Source organism: Lepus europaeus, chromosome 1 (genome assembly GCF_033115175.1).
Source record: "Lepus europaeus isolate LE1 chromosome 1, mLepTim1.pri, whole genome shotgun sequence".
Taxonomy (NCBI): Eukaryota; Metazoa; Chordata; class Mammalia; order Lagomorpha; family Leporidae; genus Lepus; species Lepus europaeus.
In genome coordinates, this window is record NC_084827.1 from 139,696,466 (window position 1) to 139,718,289 (window position 21,824).

At 35.0% G+C, this 21,824-nt stretch overlaps 1 protein-coding gene across 1 annotated transcript in view; it reads right to left on the bottom strand.

The window, feature by feature from the left end:
• Positions 1-8,966: 8,966 nt before the first annotated feature.
• The window catches only part of STK17B (serine/threonine kinase 17b), a 33,656-nt gene continuing 20,798 nt past the window's right edge, over positions 8,967-21,824 (bottom strand). Inside the window, exons 5-8 of the mRNA XM_062189431.1 lie at positions 21,248-21,374; positions 17,056-17,104; positions 15,311-15,490; positions 8,967-12,252 (exon numbers count right to left, since the gene is read on the bottom strand). Of these exons, the coding sequence (XP_062045415.1) occupies positions 11,970-12,252; positions 15,311-15,490; positions 17,056-17,104; positions 21,248-21,374 (639 nt within the window). The 3' untranslated portion in view covers positions 8,967-11,969. The remainder of the gene's footprint in view (positions 12,253-15,310; positions 15,491-17,055; positions 17,105-21,247; positions 21,375-21,824) is intronic.

The following is a 21,824-nucleotide window of genomic DNA, read 5'->3' on the forward strand; positions in this document are numbered from 1 at the left end:
AGTTTCCCCTGTATCCATACGTCTGTAAATTGCAAAGAAAGTCTTTATTTTTGGTAAAATTGCTATCACACAGCAGTTCTGGATGTGTGTCCACATTTCTGTGCCAAATCACCGTATCACTGTGGATCCAAATCCTCCAGAACATTTTGTTTTTCAAAAGTAGTTTTTCCTTAAAATATATTCATGTGGAGAGTAGAGAATGAAAGCCCCACTGGATAATGAGAACTCTGGTCCAGAAAACAAGAGCAATCTGCAAGAGATCCCAATGAGTATGCTATGAAGAAAAGCTCTTTTTTAGCTCCCAGTGAATTCCTTAGCAATTAGTGGTTTGTCTTGAAATGATAGCAGTTGCGAGAACTGTGGCCAGAAATCCACTGCTTGCCTATATCATGGGAATATCCCCAGCCTCTTAGAAAAACAAGCTGCATAGAGTTATTGTGGCATGGAATATGTTTCTCAAAACTTTATGACCTCTCTCTCTCTCTCAATAATAGATGGAGTGAGCAAGTACACTAAAATGAAGCAAAGAAAACTTGTCCTGGATCAGGATTTCATAGATACTACAAAGGAGAGGGGTGAATTAATACCATTAAGTGTTATTTCTGAACAAGGAAGTATATGTCAGTATGCCAAGTTACTCTCCAAGAACTTAGACACTTGGAAAAATTAGCCCAAGATAAATGACTGTGGGATGTTGCAGGTAAAATGACTAACTTTCTGGTATTATTCAAAAATATATAAGTGCAGTGCCATGAAATACCATGCACTCCCCAAACCACCACATTTCCTTGAAGACAATCTGTTACTTTAGTTTTACAATTTTTGTGTTGCTGGTAACAGTTTTATACTCCTCCCTGCCCACCCAAATGCCACATTACAAAAGAAACTGCATGGAAAAAAATATTACCTATGGTTCTCCACTTTTCCACTGAGAGCCCAGCAGGCTAGACCTAGTTGAAATTATACTGTATGTGTACGGAAGTGGAGAGATTAGCACTGAAGTGTGCATAAAGTTTCATCCCATGAATATGCCATTCTTTACTTAACTATTTCCTGTCTTTTGCACATTTTTACACTCTTTGAATGTTTTGTTATCACAATTATGAGGAACATTGTATACTAAAATATGAAGGAATTTTACCTTACTTTTCTGTGTGTATGTGTGCATATGTCAATTTTGGGTGTTGATACTAGATGTTTTGATTTATCTAGTATTTCTTTGATGCAGTTCCTCAAAAAATTAAGGAGACTCATCTGTATCTATAATATATAAACAACCCAGCAGTTCAATAATCAAAAGATAAATCCCCCAATTTAAAATTGGCAAATGATTCGAAATTTCTCTAAAGAACCTATACAAATAACCAATAAACACATGAAAATATACTCAGCATCACTAGTTCTCAGGGGAAAACAAAGCAAAAGCACAAAAAGAAACCACTTCACACCTAGTAGGATGGCATCAACTGATAATAACACATATGGGGAAGAATGTGGAGAAATTGGAGCCCTCACATACTGCTAGTGAGAATGTAAAATGATGCAGCTACTTTGGAAAATAGTGTGATGGTTCCTTAAAAAGTTAAACATATTTACCATATGACCCAACAATTCCACTCTCACAAAAATACCCGCTAAAGAAATTAAATTTTAAATTATATATCCACACATGAATTTATACAGGCATGTTTATAGTGATATAATATTCTTAACAACAAAAAGTGGAAATAACCCAAATGTCCGTCTAGTAATGAATGAATAAGCAAATATGATATATCCACATGCTGGATATTACTCAGTAAGAAAAAGGAAAATAGTATTGACACATACTACAACACGCATGAACCTTGAAAACATTATGCTAAGTGAAAGTGTTATAATTTGATGTATATTAGGTATCTAGAATAGGCAATTCCATAGAGATAGAAAATTGAGAGGCAATGAGAAGTGGCTAAACAGATACAGTGTTTCTTTTTGAGATCAAATTTTTCCAGAATTAGATATTGCTATTGGTTGCACAACCTGTTGAATCTACTAAAAATCATTGTGTTATATACTATAAATATATAAATGAATGAATTATATGGCAGATGGGTTATATCTCAATGAAGTAATTACTTAAAAAGTTAAGAAGTCTTAGTACACTGTGGAAAATGTTCAGACATTGGCTCATTTTCCATAATTTCAAGGATACCAAAAATAGACACACCACATTCTGCCAATATAGTTTTCCTAGCTGCAAAACACTATTTAGTAACAAATTTCTTTATTTGAAGGTACTTCAAAAAAATTCGTGGAAATTCATATTGTGAAAAAACTAGCCAGAGATTACATGTTTGACGTAATCCTATATTCATAAGAGAAAATTTCTGAAGTTTTCTGTGAGGTTTTCAGTTGGTTTAATCAAAATGCCTATTGTTTTCAGATCAGAGTTTAGACTATGCTTCCTGGGTGAAACTAGAAAGTTACTTTTGAGAAAAATTAATCTAATTTGCCAGCTTTCATTAGATAGGGAATGCTCACATTTACATTTGGAGGTCACACATTTGACAAAAAATCTTGACAACAACTCTATAACTCCCACAGAGTGAGGCTATTTCCATTTCTAACCTTTCTAAAAATAAAGGACGCCTGGCTGATTTGATTTAGCTGGCAATTCTTTGTTTAACTTTTCACAAGCATTTTGACAGTCTACAAATATCCCCTTGAGTATTTGTTCAGTCAAATGGGGATGGGGAGAGGAAGTGCAAGGTTGTGGAAGAGCAGGAGTGGTCATATTTCTGTGTTCAGTTTTTAGAAATATAATCTGCTATTGGAGAAAACTTATTAAGTTTGTATTAGTCATTTTCTCTTTTGTATGAATATACTTCAGATCCTTCCCGAGAGGGGAATCCTGTGGTATGTAGAGAACCAAAACACAAAGCTTTAAAGGAATTGGAAAGAGAGCATAACAAAACAATGAAATGAGGTACTTAGAGACCTATTTTAGCTATCTCCACTCCTGCACTACCCATAAACATGTAAGTGCTCAGCCTTCTACCCATTGAAGTAATTGTTCCTCTCTGTTAATAAGAATGGCAGGTTTCCAACAAAAAAGCTTTGGAATTTCCCCTACAGTTCATCCAGTCACCTCAGTCCATCCTACCTACCACTTTACTTTTCTGTAAGGAATACTTGGTTTCCAAGCAAGTCACTAAAACTCTTTAATATGAAGACTTGAATAGTGGGAGAGATTATAGCACATTGCCCCATTTCACTGCCCTATTCTGAACTGGAGAGTCACTTCATTCAATCAGCTATGCAGTGACAACACCTATATTCATATCTCCATGGCTAGCCAAACATCTGAGTTCAAAGCTGTATAAACAAAACCCAGCATCACAATCAACACAACCGTAATGGAACCCAACTACCATATGAATATGTTCCTTCTTCAGTGTCCCCTGGATGACTAAATAGATAACCACTGAAATTATTGACCAAAAGAAAATGATGGGGGCCAGTGTTGTGGCATAATGGGTAAAGCTGCCACCTATGATCAAAGCATCCCATATGGGTGCTGGTTCGAGTCCCAGCTGCTCCACTTATGATCTGGCTCCCTGCTAATGTGCTTGGGAAAACAGTGGAAGACAGCCCAAGTCCTGCACACATGTGGGAAACCCGGAAGATCTTGGCTCCTGACTTTGTATGACTGGTCCAACTTTGGCATTTGTGGCCATCTGGGGAGAGAACCAGAAGATGGAAGATCTCTCTCTCTCTCTCTCTCTCTTTCTCTCTCTCTTTCTGTAAAACCTTTCCTTTCAAATAAATAAATCTTAAAAAGAAGAAGAAAATCATGAAAATTATCCTATGATCCCTCATATTGCATATCCAAATAATTGGGAACTCTATAAGTTTTACCTTTCAGATTTCACTTGTATCCATCTATTTTTCCAGCTTCCTCAGACACCACCATCTTCTTGCCAAAACAACTGAAATGATCCTCCTAAAAATGGCACCTTTGCCTTCAGACTTAGCCCCTTTCAACCCATTCTCCACGTGGCACCCAAACCATGATCCTTCTAAAACACAAAAACATGATTATGTTGAACTCTACCTGAAAACTCTATTAATGCACCCGTGACCTTAAGGTGCAGGGCCAATCTTATTAACATGGTCCTGTCTGTGTCTCCAGCCTCTAGTTTCATCTCTTCCTGAAGACTATTTAGTTCCTTAAATGGAGTCAGCACTTCCTGCCTCAGAGCCAATGCTATCCCTCCTGGCTGGAGGAGCCCTTCCAATGAGTGCTATGCTTGCAAGGTGTTCTTCAGGCATTACAGATAGAGAATCATGGGAGACTCATCTTTACCAATTTCTAGTCTTCATATAGCAGATTGTTTATCAATTTAAGAAATCTGTAGTGTCTATTTGTATAGTACAAATGGTTGACCAAGAAATATTTTAGTGAATTGTTCCTGTTTCTTTCTTCTGTTTAGCAATACTACATTCTGTAGTGCAACAAATACTGCAATTCAGGGTATTCTATTCTAAATTGAATTAATTTTATGAAACACCTTCAGTTTTTAATCAAATCCAAGTAAATTAAACATTTAATCTAAATTTTATGATACAGATTCCAATTGCTTTCTTCTAGTTTTTGAATAATCCTGGATAATTTAACACATATTTGGTATATTAGGAAGTGCAAAGGCATTGGCAATCAGGTGAATTTGAGCTCAAATCCTAGCTGATGGTAATTAGGTAACTTTGAAATGTTACCTAACCTCACCTCTCTGAGAATCAGTTTCCTCATTGGCAAAAGAAAGATAATATTTGATTTGCAGGATATTGCAGTTTAAATAAAAGTAGCATAACTAAAGAGTCAAATATAATTCCTAATTTCTAGTAGACTCATGGCAAATTTTATCCTTTCTCCTTTAAGTATATATTCTACATCTCAGAATACAGGCGTATCAACAGACAATTTTTTTTAGGTAGACACACAAATACCCATTTTACAGAAATACATACCATAGCAACCAAAATTAAACTGGCTACTTAGAAATAACAGAATAGGATTTTTGTCATGTTGCTCAAAAGTACTGCAGCAAACTCAAAGTAATTAAATATCTAACAAATTTAGTAATTTTAAAGGCCCTAGCCATTAGTCATTGTACTTATTCTATTCTGAGAAGAAGGGAGATGGGAATGCTTGTAGTATCCCATGCTTAATCATCAGTATTAAGTGTATTAGGACTAGAACTAATCAAAGAAGCTGTTGATCACTGCAGTTTTGTAAAAGAGGTACTTGATATTCACACAGGTTAAAGCAGCCAAAAAGGACTCTAAATAAATGACCAATTTCTTTTTCTTTCTTTAAACTTGTTTTTAATAGTCTTAGTCTGTGATTAAATATTCATTTATTTCAGAGGTCTTTTTGTACAACACCTAATTTATAATCCAATCACATTCTTTTAAATTGGGTTAATAAATGATTTCAAAGGGAGAAAAACTACAATATTAAATCCATAAAATTTGACTTTTTATGACTATATGCATAGTTAATTCAATGATAAAATTTAGATATAAAATGATATGGGCTGAAACCAGGGAAGACCATGATTATTGATTTAGGGGGTAAGCAAGGGCTGTGATACACATTAGAGGACATGAAAAATTTGTTACGTTTATTTCATCACTAACGCCATCTCATAATTTTCCCCATGTACATTTTGCATTCATTTGTTTGTTATTCAGTCTAACTAGACTGATTGTATGCTTACAATGGTGTCTGTAATTGGTGACCCAGTTGCGTTTTATAGTCTGGCTGGAAATATCAGTATAATTAGCATATATCTTTTCTTTGGCCTTTCAAAGGGGTATTATGATCACTAAATTTAAATTCCAGTGGTGAACCACAGAGGGTGGAATCCTCACAACTAATTATAAAATAATCCCTTTTCTGCTTATTCTGAGAATTGACCACAGAATAAGGGTTGGCATAAGACCGAAATGTGAGAGATAATTCATTTGAGTTTGACAAAACGTGCACCTACCTTGTCCACTGGAGACATTACTGAGCTATTTCTTTTGTAATTTTCAGGGTAAGGACTTATGTATTTCAATCAGCTGGAAGATGGATTCATTTACTATGAGGAGAAACTTACATTTCTATATTAGAAGATAAGAAATTGTGTGTGTGTTTTTATGTGTATGAAAACAATATGGGAAATTTATGAACTTATTTATGCTCACAGGAAAGTTCTGATAGATAGAAGATATGGAAAGGGCTATGCTTTCAGGTGTAGAAAATATTACAAAAGGGGTAAGTTGACAGAGAGAAAGGAGCAGTGAGACTGGTTTTCTGGTTCTGGAAGCCCAAGAATGGCTGAGCTGAGGGTCTCCGGTTGAAGACCATGAGAATTGCATTATATCAAGGAAATATCCAAGAGTTTGAGAAGCTGGTGTTGTGCTGCAGCAAGTTAAGCTGCAGCTTGCAACACCAGTATCCCATGTGGGCAAGCGGGTTCCAGGCCTGGATGACTCTGCTTCTGATCCAGCTTCCTGCTAATGTGCCTTGGAAGGCAGCAGACAATGGCACAGGTGCTTGTGCCCTTGCAACCCATGTAAGAGAACTGGATGGAGTTCCTAGCTCCAGGCTTTGACCTGGCCCAGCCCTGGCTATCACAGCCATTTAGGGAGTGAACCAGTGGATGGAAGATCTATGTCTCTGTCTCTCCCCCTCTGTCTGATGTTCTGTCTTTCAAGTAAACAAATATATAAATCTCTTAAGAAAGATACTGAGAGTTCATCAGATCCAGAGTGTCTTGTATCAGAACCTGTTGGTGATTCCTAATAAATGTCCAATGCTATAAAGAGGACTACTGAAAATAGTCTTTCTTGAATCAAAATTTAGGAGACTGCTTTTGCAGCCCCTTCCCCAGTTACATGAACTGATTGGTTCTCAGAAGATAACTGGAATTTTTTTTCCTAGAATAAAAGCCATATCTTTGGAAATCATTAGACTAAATTGCTTTGGTATCTGGTACTATGTTTTCCAAGTAAGTATCCATGAATAATATCAAAAAAGATGTTAGTATTGTCAAAGTAATTCTGAAACACACCATATACTAAATTTTTCACTTGAAGATTCAGAGGAATCCTGCAATAAAAATGCAAGGTTTTTCAGTGTTGAACAAAGTGTTTACAAAACAGAATGTGAATGTAGGAACACAGATGATTTCATCAGTCAAGATGCTTTCAGTTGCTAATGACAGAAAACACAAAAGAAAGTGGTTGCACAAAAAGTGCTTCCTTGTTTTTATTGCTTGCTAACAAGTTGTGAAGAGGACGAAGGCTGTTATTGCTTCAGTGACTTCAGAGGATCTATGACATCAGAGCTAGCATCTCCAGGATTTCCTTGTGTCTTCTGTCAGTTATGAGATGGTAGAAATAGCCTCCACCTAAAATGATGGGGAGACAGGGACTGTCCACAACATTTCTAGTTTTCAACAAGAAATTAAAAGCCCTCAGAAGCCACCCAGCAAGCTTCCAGTTCTTCCCTAAGACCAAGTGAACTGGAATAGCTTCTATATTGGAGGCAGCTGGGAGAGAAGGGGCTTGGCTCTGACGAGCAGATTAGCCAACCTACAGCCTATTCAACAGAGGTAGAATTGCCTATAGGGGCTTGCAATTTACTAGCAGCAATCAAAAGCTTTCAGTTTTCACCAAGAAACACTGTTAGAACGAGCTAAATGAAATCTGTTGTTTCTATAGTTAAAGAGTATTCTGTTCAGGAAGATGTTGTTCAAAGTCAGAGAATATGTTGTTCAAAGACCTACACGAGAAATGTTTCTCAGCTCATTGCTCATTCCTTCTTCCTGCCAGGCTAACTCAAGAGCCAAGTTTACCCAGACACAATTCTTTTGTTTCTACCTTCCTCCTAAAGCCACATTTTTAAAAAATATTTATTTATTTGAGTTACAGAATGAGGGGAGAGAGAGAGAGAGAGAGAGAGAGAGAGAGAGAGAGAGAGAGAGAGTCTTCTATCTGCTGGTTCACTCCCCAAATGTCCACAACAGCCAGAGCTGAGAAGACCTGAAGCCAGGAGCCAGGAACTTCATCTAGGTCTCCCAATATGCAGGGGCCCAAGCACTTGGGCCTTCTTCTGCTGTTTTCCCAGGCACATTATCAGGGAACTGGATCAGAAGTGGGATGCTGGTGCTGCAGGCCAGGGCCTTAATCCACTATACCATAGCACCGGCCCCTAGAAAGCACATTTCTAGTGCTGGGACATTTTCTACAAGGTCTGGTGATATTCAGCAAGATTCTCATTGAGCTAAGACTCAAATATTTTTCTCCTGTGAATATGTCTGCAGATGACTAGGAAATCTATTTTTTTTCCAAAATAGACTGGATTATTTACAAACAAAATCTCCAGTAGGAAGTTTTGGGGACTTTTCCATGGTCTGCATATTTTAACTGCTACCATATACCTCCTTTGATGCAAAGCAGCAGAGTATGCAGACATAAAGGGTGAAATACAGAGATTATAAATTAGTATTACAAAGACTATTTGGCCACACACTTTACACAATACACTTTTTGTTTTTCTTTTTGACAGGCAGAATTGATAGTGAGAGAGAGACAGAGAGAAAGGTCTTCCTTTTTGCCGTTGGTTCACCCTCCAATGGCCGCTGTGGCCAGCACACTGCGCTGATCCGAAGGCAGGAGCCAGGTGCTTCTCCTGGTCTCCCATGCAGGTGCAGGGCCCAAGCACTTGGGCCATCCTCCACTGCACTCCATGGCCACAGCAGAGAGCAGGCCTGGAAGAGGGGCAACCGGGACAGAATCCGGCGCCCTGACCGGGACTAGAACACTGGGTGCCGGCGCCGCAGGCGGAGGATTAGCCTATTGAGCCACGGCGCCTGCCATTCAGGCAACCTTTTAAGAAGAACAGACTTTAAAATGCTTTAAGAAGAATGATAACCACAAATATAAAAAAGTGCTTTTTAATGTTTAGCAAGAAGAATAATTATAATAAACAGGTTTTTTCTTTTACTACAGTATTCATAATAACAGCCGATATGCCTTAAGCAACATGATTATGATGGCACAGAAGTTGGAATTTGTGTGAAATTTATAAATTATTGTTCTTCAAAGTCCTTTATGAAATTATAAATTGATAATAATCTCTTAAATTGTAAGTCAGATAATTTTAGTACAACTTGCAATTAAAGTACCAACTGGTTACACCACAATGAATAAGGATAAGTTTCCACATCATATAACACATTGAAAATTCAAAAATAAACATAAGAAATGTAAACAGTTATAAAGGATCAACTTTTATAAATGTTGCTTAGAGCAAGGCTATCAAAGGATGGCCCATGAACTATTTGTGACCCATTCAAAATGAAAATGCTTGTACCAGAATGAAAATCAATTACATCACTAATCACACTGGTGCCGCTGACTTTGGTGATAAGGAAGCAATGTGTTGATTTATAGTCTGGCACATGCACCTTATCTCCTTACAGAGTGGAGAATAGGTACTTCTTTTAAAGTGCTATTAGAATTTCATTGCTCAGCGTTAGGTTAATTTTACTGAAGGGAAAACAATGAAAATGACAATTTTAATTATCATCTATACATCATTAATTTTAAAATCTCATCTGGCCAGGGATCTTTCTCATAGTATAAATTAAACTTTGCCAAATTATCATGATTTAACAGCTCTCTTCAGATGTATTTATGCGTTACTGATATTTGTTCACTCATAGAAGCTGTCTAGATTTTTACCTTAGTGAGATGGATCACCTGCTTTTGGTATATTTTTTAAAAAATTTGTTTTCAGTCTTGGAAGAATTGAGTCATTTGGTAATAAATTCTCTTGAAAGATTGGCTTATTTTCCCATTTCAATCAGTGAAAATATTTAACTTCACCTTTTGGAAGATTGGATTTTTGTATTCCTTGTGCAACCACTGGTTGCTTTCTTACAATAAAACTTACTGTTAGAAAACAGGCATGGAAATTTATGCCTTTGTGTAGTCTTTTAATTAAGGGAAAACAAACTATTTTAAGATTCCCCAGAGAAAAAGAAAGCTGGCATAAAATATTTAAGAACTAGTTTATAGTTCAAAATTTAAACATCTCTTGATTTTTATATTTTGTTATGGCATAATTTCTCTAAAAAACTTAAAACATAGTAATACAGTCTTTTGGAAAATTAACTATTTCCTCATTCTCCAATGACTTACTAAGCTTTCTCTAAATTATTTTAATACTGAAGGCAAATAAATGAACAATGAACAATCAATAATTTAGACTCATCAGTTTTACATACACAAGAGCTCAATTTAGCTTCTGAGATGTCTAGTTTATCAGACCGAGAAACTGCTTCTCAAAGAAATTTTATGATATATATGTATATAAGACAAGAGCTTTTTTGGCACCTGAGTTGAGCACAATATACTAGAGCAAAAATTTCTAAGAGAAAATTGTCCAAAAACTATGTTTTATCAATCTACATATATATACATATACCTATTCGTATACAAATATGTGCACACACACACATATATAAGTAGAAATAACTTTTCCTTAAAAACTGCTGATGGTATGAAAAAAATTCAGTATTTAGTTAAATAAAGTGACCTGATGATTAAAGACTTCTAAGTTATTACTAAAGAATTTGCAGTCTTATCAAAATTTTGAGATATTTTAGAGTAATATTTGATTCAAAGTGGGGAATACCAGAGTTCGTCAAATATATTTGACAAAATGGTGACATGGTCATAAGATCAGTTATCCTGACATAATAATACAATAGTTTCTTTTTTAATTGTCACCAGGTGGAAATTCACCAAGAAGGAATACATGTCCTCCCCCATTGGGATTGAACATAATCACTGGCCATGATTCTGCTCACCTCAGACTTAGCTGCACTGGTTCCAGGAAAAGCCCATAGTAAGAGGCTCTCTCTGGATAGCCTTATGCTGAGCCATCTCAGAAGAGCTTGATGTCATCATGTTTTATGATCATATCAATCTTGCTACTGCTGACTTTGACACTGTATCAATTAATAGTCCTACTGGTGCTATGATTTTTCTTATGCATTCTTTTAAACTCTGGATGATTATCTTGTATTCCAAGACTTAGAAAACATGGAATTCAATAAGCTTACTAAAAACAGAACACACTTACTTTTACATAAATACCTTCTCTAGAAATTCTGCAGACTGAAAACCTCTGCACTTGCCTACCATGTATTCTCTGCTTTCCAGACTTTATTGTGCCTGAAGTATGTTGCATGTAGGCAAAAGATGTCTGTGTTAAAAGATGAAGCCATGCTGTTCTTCTCACTGCTCCAACATACAAAGAATACCTCATCAGGTTTCTAATAGATTCCTTTGCTGTAGCTAAATGGCCTCTATCATATAGCAGACCACATGCAACAGAAATCTTACATGGTTTCAAATATTTGTAATTACAAAACATTTTCAAATGTAATTTATCTCTTAAGTATCTATAAAGTAATGTGTATTTTGGTTTAAAGTTGGCACTGTTTTGCTAAACAACTTATGTCAATAAAGGCATAATAAAGGACTCAGTTTAGAGAAAACTGATTAAACTCCAACATCTTCATTTTGTTCAGTTTATCAACCATAATATAACCCAAACTTTTTTTTACTGACATGTAAAACATTTTGATAAGTTCATCTAAAAATGAATTTGTTCATTAATATGTAAGCTGACATAGGCAATTTCACTTTTTTCAGATATTTAAATATGTCATTTTCCATAGAGGATGGAAGGAGATTATGCCAGAAACCAGCAATTTAACATTAAAATGCTCCCCTACATTCTCCTATGCAAAAAAATGCATTTATAATATAAACATGTCAGACAGAAGGCTACAAACCACAATCTCACACTGGAGTGGATTAAAAATTTCAAATTCAGTCCCAGTGAGTCAAAGGTAAAAGTGCTAACACAGCAAATCTGAAACAAGTTCATGGGGATTGGGTAATGAATCATCAAAGCGAAATCTTTTAGAAACCATGCTGCTGTCCTCTGGGATATTTTCTTTGTCTTCTCGATCACCACAGGTTCCATTACAAGAGGATTTAGATGTCTTGTCTTCAGAAGACCTTACTGTAAGATCCTGAGTGTGAGAGGAACTTGAAGTTTCTTCAGGGTGAAACAGGCTTCCAAAGTCCCACTGTTGTAGCCAAGAGTGAGAAAGGCAAATTTCTGCTGTTGGTCTTTTCCTTTGAAAGAATGCATAATGGGAAAAAGAACTAAAAATCATGTTGCAAATGTCTTCAATTTGATAGATTTTTAGACATTAAAAAATACTATGAAAATAACACACAGTATAAAATCCAAACAGTTCAGAAGAGATTAATAATGATAATAGCTACTAACACTCATTGTAAATGGTACAGTTAAGTGAAACCTTAATGTTATAGTCTGTTCTTTCGAACACTATACCATGTAAGCTCTCATGAAGGTAAAAAGTTAAATTATTTTCTGTTCGCTTATTCCGCAATCCCACCTCTGGCTATTTTCTCTACAGACATAACTATGTGTGTATCCATACCACCCACACACAGAGGTTCATGTTTTTCTGCAATCTGCTTTCTTTATCCACTCAGGCTTCTCTCCACATTGGTACAGAGTGAACAGATTAACAGCTATATTATTTACTACTCTTTCACATGGATTTATCATGATTTATTTCACCATATCCCCACTAATGCTTCCAGCATTTTGCTATTATACTGTTGCAATTTACCTTGAGAAGATAGTTCTTTTTTGATAACTTCTCTCATTATTCATAGAAGATAAATTACTAGTAAAGTTATTCAGTCTTTATATTTTGAAAGATGACAACTGACTTCTAGCTTTCACTCCTACCGATATCTTCTCTAAGATTTTTTTAAAATCCATCCTTCTTATAGTACTTTCACGATTTTACTTTTTGAACTAAAATTTTTATTCTACCACAAACTTTTATTTATATAAGGAGAGAAGCAAAAATAGCTTTATTTTTTCCAATAAACCCTTTGTTGGAAAAAACATTTTCTTACATAGAAAGGATTTTTCATGGACTAACCACTAATTTCTCTAGTGATAAATCCCTATTCTAGTCTGTCATTGACTAGAAGATATGGAAAGTAGACTTAATTTTGAAATTTCCTTTTCTTCAGAAAGAAATACTTGCCTAACTTTCTAGGTTAAATGATACATTTTTTTTCCCTACAAAGTAAAACTATTAAGTTAAAATAATTGATATTCTGTGCATTCCTTATCAACTCCAAATCTGAAACCTATTCATATATGGATCCATTTTATATATTAAAAGTGTTTCCTACTTGTGATTGCTGAAAGAAAAACTGGAATACCCAGAGTTTCTTTAATTTTGACATATGCCAAAAATTCAACTTATCATAGAATTTACTAGTCAAAAAGCTTGAGAACATATGTTAGTCTAACAAAAGTAATAAAATTACAAAATCTGTTGGGTTTACAAACTCTTTGGAGGAAAATATTTCTAAGTAATTTATACTCTATTATTATTTTGTATTCACAAAAGAGGCAACTATGAAACATTACAAAGTCCTATCATTAATGATGTTTATTCAATACTTTGAGTTTTTAAGTTTTGTTTTCTGTTAATGAAAGTAATATAATCAAATATCACCATTTTTCAAAAAACACCTACCTATACTCCTAACTCCAACCTTCATATAACTTCCTTTACTATTTAGGACCTGTTTCTTTATTCTTTTGTTTCTAGGCACAGCTGTTTTCTGATTATAAAAAAACAAATGTTCTCATTATAGACATTTTAGAATCTAGGAAAAAGATATGTAAGAAAATGATAATTGGTGCTGATGTTGTAGCATAGCAGGTTATACTGCCTGTGATGCTGGCATCCCATATGAGCTCTTGTTTGAGTTCTAGCTGCTCCCATTTCCATCTAGTTCCCTGCTAACCTGTCTGGGAAAGCAGAAGATTATGGCCCAAGTTTTTGGTCCCCTATTATCCCCATAAGAAACCAGGATGGAGGTTCTGGATCCTGGCTTTGGCCTGGCACAGCCCTAGACGCTATGGCTATTTTGGGGAGTGAGCCAGCAGGTGAAGATCTTTCTTTCTGAATCTCTCTCTCTCTTTCAAATATTTGTAAGAGTTAAGAGGTGGGAAGTTTGGGGGGGTCATGGGCAGATATATATATAGAGAGAGATCTTCCATCTGTTGGTTCACTCCCTAGATGGTTCCAACAGCCAGGCCTGGGTCAGACCAAGACCAGGAGCCAGGAGCTTCATCCAGGTCTCCCATGTAGGTGACAGTGACCCAAGTACTTAGGCTATCTTTCACTGTTTTCCCAGGCCACCAGCAGGGAGCTGTATCAAAACTGAAGCAGCAAGGACACTAAACTGGAGCCCATATGGGATGCCAGCATCGGAGACAGCAGCTTAGTCAACCTGTTGTGCCATGATGCTGGCCCCAGTAAAATGAATAAATCTTAAAAAAAGAAAATTAAACTGCCTACAAGTAGAAACAAGGCAGTATTATTACTATTTCTATTAAACAGTTATTCATATCTAAAACTTAGGGAGTGAGTTTGTTTGAACTTGAATTAAGCCAATACAATAATTAAGAAAATTACAAGGGTTTCTTTTAAAAACAGGTAATAGACTGAATTCTCCATAAGGCTAAGTAATTGTCAGAGACAAAAGATCAAACCACTAAAAAAATCAAGATCCCAATTAAAGGCACCATATTATAGCTTCTATACCATTTAAAGTAAACAGGTCTGATCTCAACTACAGAAAAGGTCAGCTTTTCCATTTCTTTCCTGGAAGTTGCCAAGGAGTAAGGAAGAGTCCTGAGCCAAAGTTTCAAGTCACTTCTTCAGGAGGCTGTCAAAGTGCATCTTATCCTTCAAGATTTCCCAGTGGTAATTTATACTTATTACATAGATATAATTATTTAATATGATCATTCACAACAGTCTTATCATAACCAGCTATGTGTATTGTAAATTTTCTACTAATTTTAGGCAACTTCAGGGATTAAAGGCAGGTTAAAAATTAAATAACCCAAATCTTCTCTTCATTCCAGAATTCCCTATTGTATATTTTATACTTCAAGTTATGGGTTTGTTATTTAGTAATTTTTTATACCACCTCATTCCCCAGTTTATCTGAAACTGGAGCATATTTCTAATAATTTGATGACCATTTTAGAATATATCTTTCCTAACAGACACATGCTACTTATTTTGTGATAGTATTTACAAAAATTAATGTTATTACTTACTCTGGATTTTTTACTAAAAGGCTCTGGATAAAGTCTGTGGCCTGCTGTGAAACTGATGAAAAAGTTTCTTCTGAATAATCTACATTAACTTGAGAAATATTGAGGTACGTTTCTTGATTGTCTTCTCCCACAAATGGTGATGTGTGAGTTAATAACATATATGCTATTATACCAATATTCCTAAAAAACAAGATAATTTAAAATGTATGTTAACTTTAAAGCACTTATATAAAGTATAATGAATATTCTACATACTCCTTTCCTCAAAATCAGTATAGTTAAACTGATTTTGTACAGATTTAAACCATTCTTCAAAGATCCTGTAATTCATTATTAAAAATACTGTATTACCTCAAAGTATGCTTCACAGAAAAGGAATACAAGGAAATGCACATATATGTTAAGTGAGAGATCTTCAAAAAGTTCACAAAAAATGTATATAAGGAAAAAATTATGCCATGGATTTAAAAAATTTTTACACCAAAAGGAACACATCTTTGAATTCTATTTTTTCCACAAACTTTTTGAAGTATCCTATTACACAAATATACTGTTAAATATTTACAATTATACTTTCAATCTAGCCTTCACACAGATACCTGTTTTTGAATATACAAAGTTGCTGCAGCATTTTTAAAATGGTATCCAATGATATGGTAATATCTATGAAATATAAGCAGGGGTTTTGTGCAAATGAGAGTCTATAAGTTTTGGTAAAGCACAAAGTTGTGCAGGTAAATTATTTTTCACTGCAAAAATTTTTCCAAGCTATAAATATATTAATGACAAGAACAGTGCTCTGGAGCTAGAAAAAGACAAGTACATGTGTCACAAACTCATTTAGCATAGGCTTACTTTTCCTTGGAACACATATTAGTAGTCTAATGGAACATAGAGATTAAGTCTGTTCTCTTCTACTTGGCCAATGGAGTCAGTACCCACCACCAGTCCCAACCAAAGTTGCAGTATAAATTCTAGTTCCACTCCCTATTACACAAAAACTCATAATTACCTAGAGATTATCCTCTAAAACTAAACTTGTGTGCAAATACTTTCTCTTCATTCTTCTAGACCTAGGTCAGCATTGTTTGCTGTTTCTTCCACGCTTATTAAGCATTTTATCTTTATTACATTTACAATTTTTAGTATAACACTATACCATGGCTATTTTGTTCTCTTATCTTATTAAGTCACCCCAAAGCAGTATTCCTATTTATTCCTGTACCACTGGCTCAGAGATTAAAAACGAGGACAGGTGAATATTTTCCTGTGGCACAATAATGATACTGAGTAAAAATCTCTTCAAGAAAGTATTACTGGGGCCAGTGCTGTGGCATGCTGCTGCCTGCAGTGCCGGTATCCTATATGGGCACTGGTTTTAGTCCCAGCTGCCCCGCTTCCGACCCAGCTCTCTGCTATGGCCTAGGAAAGCAGTAGAAGATGGCCCAAGTCCTTGGGTCCCTGTGTGGGAAACCTGGAAGAATCTCCTGGCTCCTGGCTTCAGATTGGCACAGCTCCAGGTGTTGCCACCATCTGGGGAGTGAACCAGTAGATGGAAGACCCCTCTCTCTCTCTCTCTCTCTCTCTCTCTCTTTGCCTCTGCCTCTCTTTAGCTCTACCTTTCAAATAAATAAATAAATTTTTTTTAAAAAAGAAAGTATTATTAACACTGGAATTAAAGAATCCCAGAATATACATTACCCAACTTCCAATAAAGGCACTTAGGTAGCTAACAAAAATCTTACCACATATCTGTTGCTGTGGTAATGGGATCATAGTTCAAGATCTCTGGAGCTGAAAGAGAAAACAAAATTCAAACTCAACTGACAAATTTTAAAACTTCATATGAAATTCAAACTGGACTCAATTTTGGGATGCCTAGAGTTAAGATATGAGATGGAAATTTAAAATATTGATTATCCTATGATAAATATTATCTAATTTCAGTAAATTACAGGACCAGATGGCTCAGAAATATTGATACTGGGACAAGTGTTTGGCACAGCAGATAAGATGTTGCTTGCAATGCCCACATCACTTATCAGAGTACCTGTTTCAAGTAACAGTTCTGCTTCCAATCCAGTTTCCTATAATGTGCACCCTGGAAGGCAGCAGATGATGACTCAAATACTTGGGTTCCCATCTATGTGGGAGATCTGGATTGGGTTCTAGCCTCCTGGCCTCAGCCTGGCATAGCCCTGGCTGTTATGGAAATTTGGTAAGTAAACCAGTGGATAGACATATTGTTCTCTATGTGTGTATATGTATATATATATATATATGTATACACAAACACACACATATATCTGCCTTTCAAATAAAATGAAAATAAATACATTTTTAAAAAATACTGATCATATTCTTGGAATAGCTTTGTAGTTAAACAACCACTCATTAAGGTTAATCTCAGAAAAAAAAATTATGAAGATACTAAATCCTAGAAGCTAGATTTTTAAATTTGTTGTATTGCTTTGTTAGGAATGAACTGACATTATTTTATTTGACTGATTTCAGAGTAAATAGGATGATAAGCATTCATAATAACATTATGAGTAAATCATCCTGAAAATGTTATATTTTCAGCTACATTAAATATCATTTTTAAACTATTGAAATTTAATTTCCTAAGCAATTTCTGTTGTCTTTTCCCTGCCAAAAAATGGTGCAAAATAAATTCTCAATATTTTCTAAAATTACCATATATTTCCAATAGTATTTATGACTGAAAAAAGATTTCACTGGGGCCAGCGTTATTATGCAGGTTAAGCTGCCTCCTTGACAGTGCCATCCCTTATCAGAAAACAGGTTCAAGGCCTGGCTGCGCTGCTTCTGATCCTGCTCCCCACTGGTATGCTTGGGAAGGCAACAGAAGATGGCCTGAGTGCTTAGGACCCTGCCATTCACATGGGAGACCCAGATGTAGTTCCAGGCTACTAGCCTCAACCTGGCCCAGCCCCAGCCATTGTAGCCACTGGGGCGTAAACCACTGGATGAAGATTTCTTTTTCTGTTTCTCCTCTATCTACAACTCTGCCTTTCAAATAATAAATTTTTAAAAAAATTTTATGGTTTCAAAATATGATTTCATAATTTCCCCCAAAGAAAAATTGTTACCTAAAACCTAACATTTTTATTAATAAAACATTTGAGTCATACATATTAATAAACCACCTATGATCTTAGGTATTTCTGTGAGCTCAGTTATTAATAATTACAACCATTTATTTTAGGGTACTTTAGCTCATATTAGCATTCAAAAGTTAGTAATTTACTTTGATATTATTTTTGATAAATAGCTGCCTATCTGAGTTGGCACTCTATTTAGCCATATCTTTTCAACGCCTAAGTACAACAACTAAGAAAGGTAAGAAGATTATTGCAAAAATTAAAAGGAAAAAAAAAAGGAAGGAAGGAAGGTGGGAGGGTGGGAAGTATCATGATGTACTTAAAATTGTACATATGAAATACATGATATCTATTCTCTTTTATAAATAAATAAAAAATCCAAAAAATTTTGAATAAATCATTTTAAATATAAATATTTTAAATCAAAATATTTTAAATTCATATGCTGTTTCACACAAATTAAAAATACTTTATATGTATGATCTAATTTGAGGACTCTATACACTAGAATACCCAAACATAGTTTCCTTTCTGGTCCCTTTATCTTCAAAACCATCCTTTCATAACCTGCAAAACTTCATATTTTAAAGCAGTAGTATCAAAAAGGGTGGTGTCTAGCTAACAACTTCTGTAAAACTGAAGATATAAGGGTGCTCAAAAGTTTATGGAAAATGGAATTAAAAGATGAAAATTAAAAACATAAACTTCTATTTTTTTAACATAAGTTGCTTCAAGTTCAAGACACTTCGGAAATGATGAACCTAGCCATTTTCAGGGATAATACCAGTCCAACTACAATGAACTAAGGATCTTCAGAATTCACCTATGCCAATGTAGTCTTTTTTACATTATTAACTAAAGAAAAATGGGGACCCTTTTACTAAGCACTTTTTAAGATTAAGAAACACAGAGAAATCAGAATGAGTTAAATCAAAACTATAAACTGGATGCCCAAGGATTTCCCATTAAAATTCTTGCAAAGTTGCCTTGTTTTATGAGACAAGTAATAGGAGCATTGTGGGATGGAGAAGGATTCTCTGCTGAAGCTTTCCCGTGCATTTTTCTAGTAAAGTGTTGGTTAACTTGCTTACAACATTCTCATATTAAGCAGATGTTATCATTCTTTGGCCCTCCAGAAAGTCTACAAGTAAAATGCCTTTAGCATCCCCAAAAACTGACCTTTGCTCCTGACCAGTCTACTTTTGCTTTGATTGGACCACTTTCAACTCTTGGTCACCATTACTTGTGCTTTGTCTTCAGGCTTGTACTGATAAAGCCATGTTTCATCTCCTGTTACAATGCCTTGAGGAAATGCTTCAGGATCTTGATCCCGCTTGCTTAAAATTTCCTTGGAAGGTTTGCTCTTGTCTGAAGATCATCTGCAGCAAGACTTTAGCAGTCATTGAGTGGAAAGTTTGTTCCACTTTAATTTTCCAGTCAGAATTGTATAAGCTGAACTGATTGAGATGTCTATGGTGTTGGTTATTGTTTCTGCTGTGATTTCTCAGTCCTCTTCAATTAGGGCACAAAGAAGATTAAATCATTTCCTAGCACACTGATGTGGACGGGCTGTGGCTATCATCCTCATCTTCAACATAGTTTTTTTAAAAAATTTCTTATTTACATAAAGGGAACAAATTTCATGTATTTAATAAATACAGTTTAAGAGCATAATGATATCACTCACCCTACCCTCCCTCCTCCTTCCTTATTTTTCTTTTCATTTTTACAATGACATACTTTCAATTTACTTTATAATCATAAGCTGAACTCTCCCTGAATAAAGAATTCAAAAAATAATAAGTAGAAAGACTACTCTTCCTCAAGAGTATAGACAAGGGCTATATATGTAATCAAATCTCAAAATGTCAATTTTGTTTATATACATTACATGCTTTTGTAATCTTGTAATTGCTATTGTAATTTTGTAATAGTTACTACAAATCAGGGAAACATGTCTTTTGGGGACTGGCTTATTTCACTAAGCATAACGGTCTCCAAATGCAACCATTTTGTTGTGAAGGACAGAGGTTCATTCTTTTTTTATGTCTGAGTAGTGTTCCATTGTGTATATATTCCAGGAAATCTGCGTTGATTCCTATACTCCCGTGTTTATAACTTCTCTTCATTCCTTCTTAAAACAGTTATCCATTCATAAACTGCTGATTTCTTTGGAGCATTGTCCTCATAAACTTTTCATAAGCCATCAGTGTTGTTCACCATTCTTCTACTCAAGCTTCACCAGCAATTTTTGATAACATGCTTTGATAGGGGCTCTTTTTAAACTGATGCCTTGTCCTTATTGCCTCAAACTAGTCTCTATTCAGAAAAGTTAGTATGAGTTTATTTTGAGGCAAAAATAATTTGAAATCGATGCAGAATTTCTCTTTAAAATGCCTTTTCCATGAACTTTTTGTTTGTATTGCAAACAGTTGGGACCTGACAGATGTGGAAGTGTGATGTATCCAACAGTCAGGCTTAAATGGTAATCACAGATCACTTGATTCTTTCACCTTTTCTTTTTCCATTTTCTACTCATCTCTGGCTTCCCTCTAACCCATTTCTTTTTTCATGATATACAAAGCCTTTTTACACAAACAATAAACTTTCGCACTTATGTACTCAATGTCCTAAGAATTGCTGTGAACATTTCAATTCTCCTACATTCACTACATTTCCTTTAAAATGCATCGTAAACCAAGTTTCAATGCACTTGAGCCAAATGAATCCTAGAATTATATGCTTTAATTTTTAAAAAGGTATCATCTTATTAAATTTCAAAATAGTGTAGAAAATAATAGGAAATTCTTACCTAAGTATTCTGGTGTTCCCATGATTTCCCGAAGTTCACATGCATTCCCTATTTTTCGAGACATTCCAAAATCTACAATTTTTATGTCCCCAAGAGGGTATATACTGCTCAATAATATATTCTGTGGCTAAATAAAGAACAAAAATTGATAAGTAATATGCTATAAAATATTAATCTCAGTATTTCCCCCAGGTTGGATGTAAATTAAGTGGAATTTATTGATTAGCTATTATATATTTCATTAAGATATTCATTAAACATTTACTGAACTACTTTTAGAAGCAGCTATATATTGAATGAGGCATAAAGTCAAAAACAAAATTCTGGATTTGGAGGACATAGAAATTGAATGGATAGGTACAAAGACTAGTTGGTCATGATGTGTAGAATATTCATTAATAAAGATAATACTACATAATTCTGTCCATAAGAAAGTTTTATGGCAGAGATATTGTATACAGTGAGTCTTAAAAGATTAAGTAGGGATATGCCAGATAGAAAGGGGTTCTGGGGATAGCATAAAAGGCAGCATGGAGTAATGAATGTACAGAAAATGTTCAGTAAAATACGATGGTTC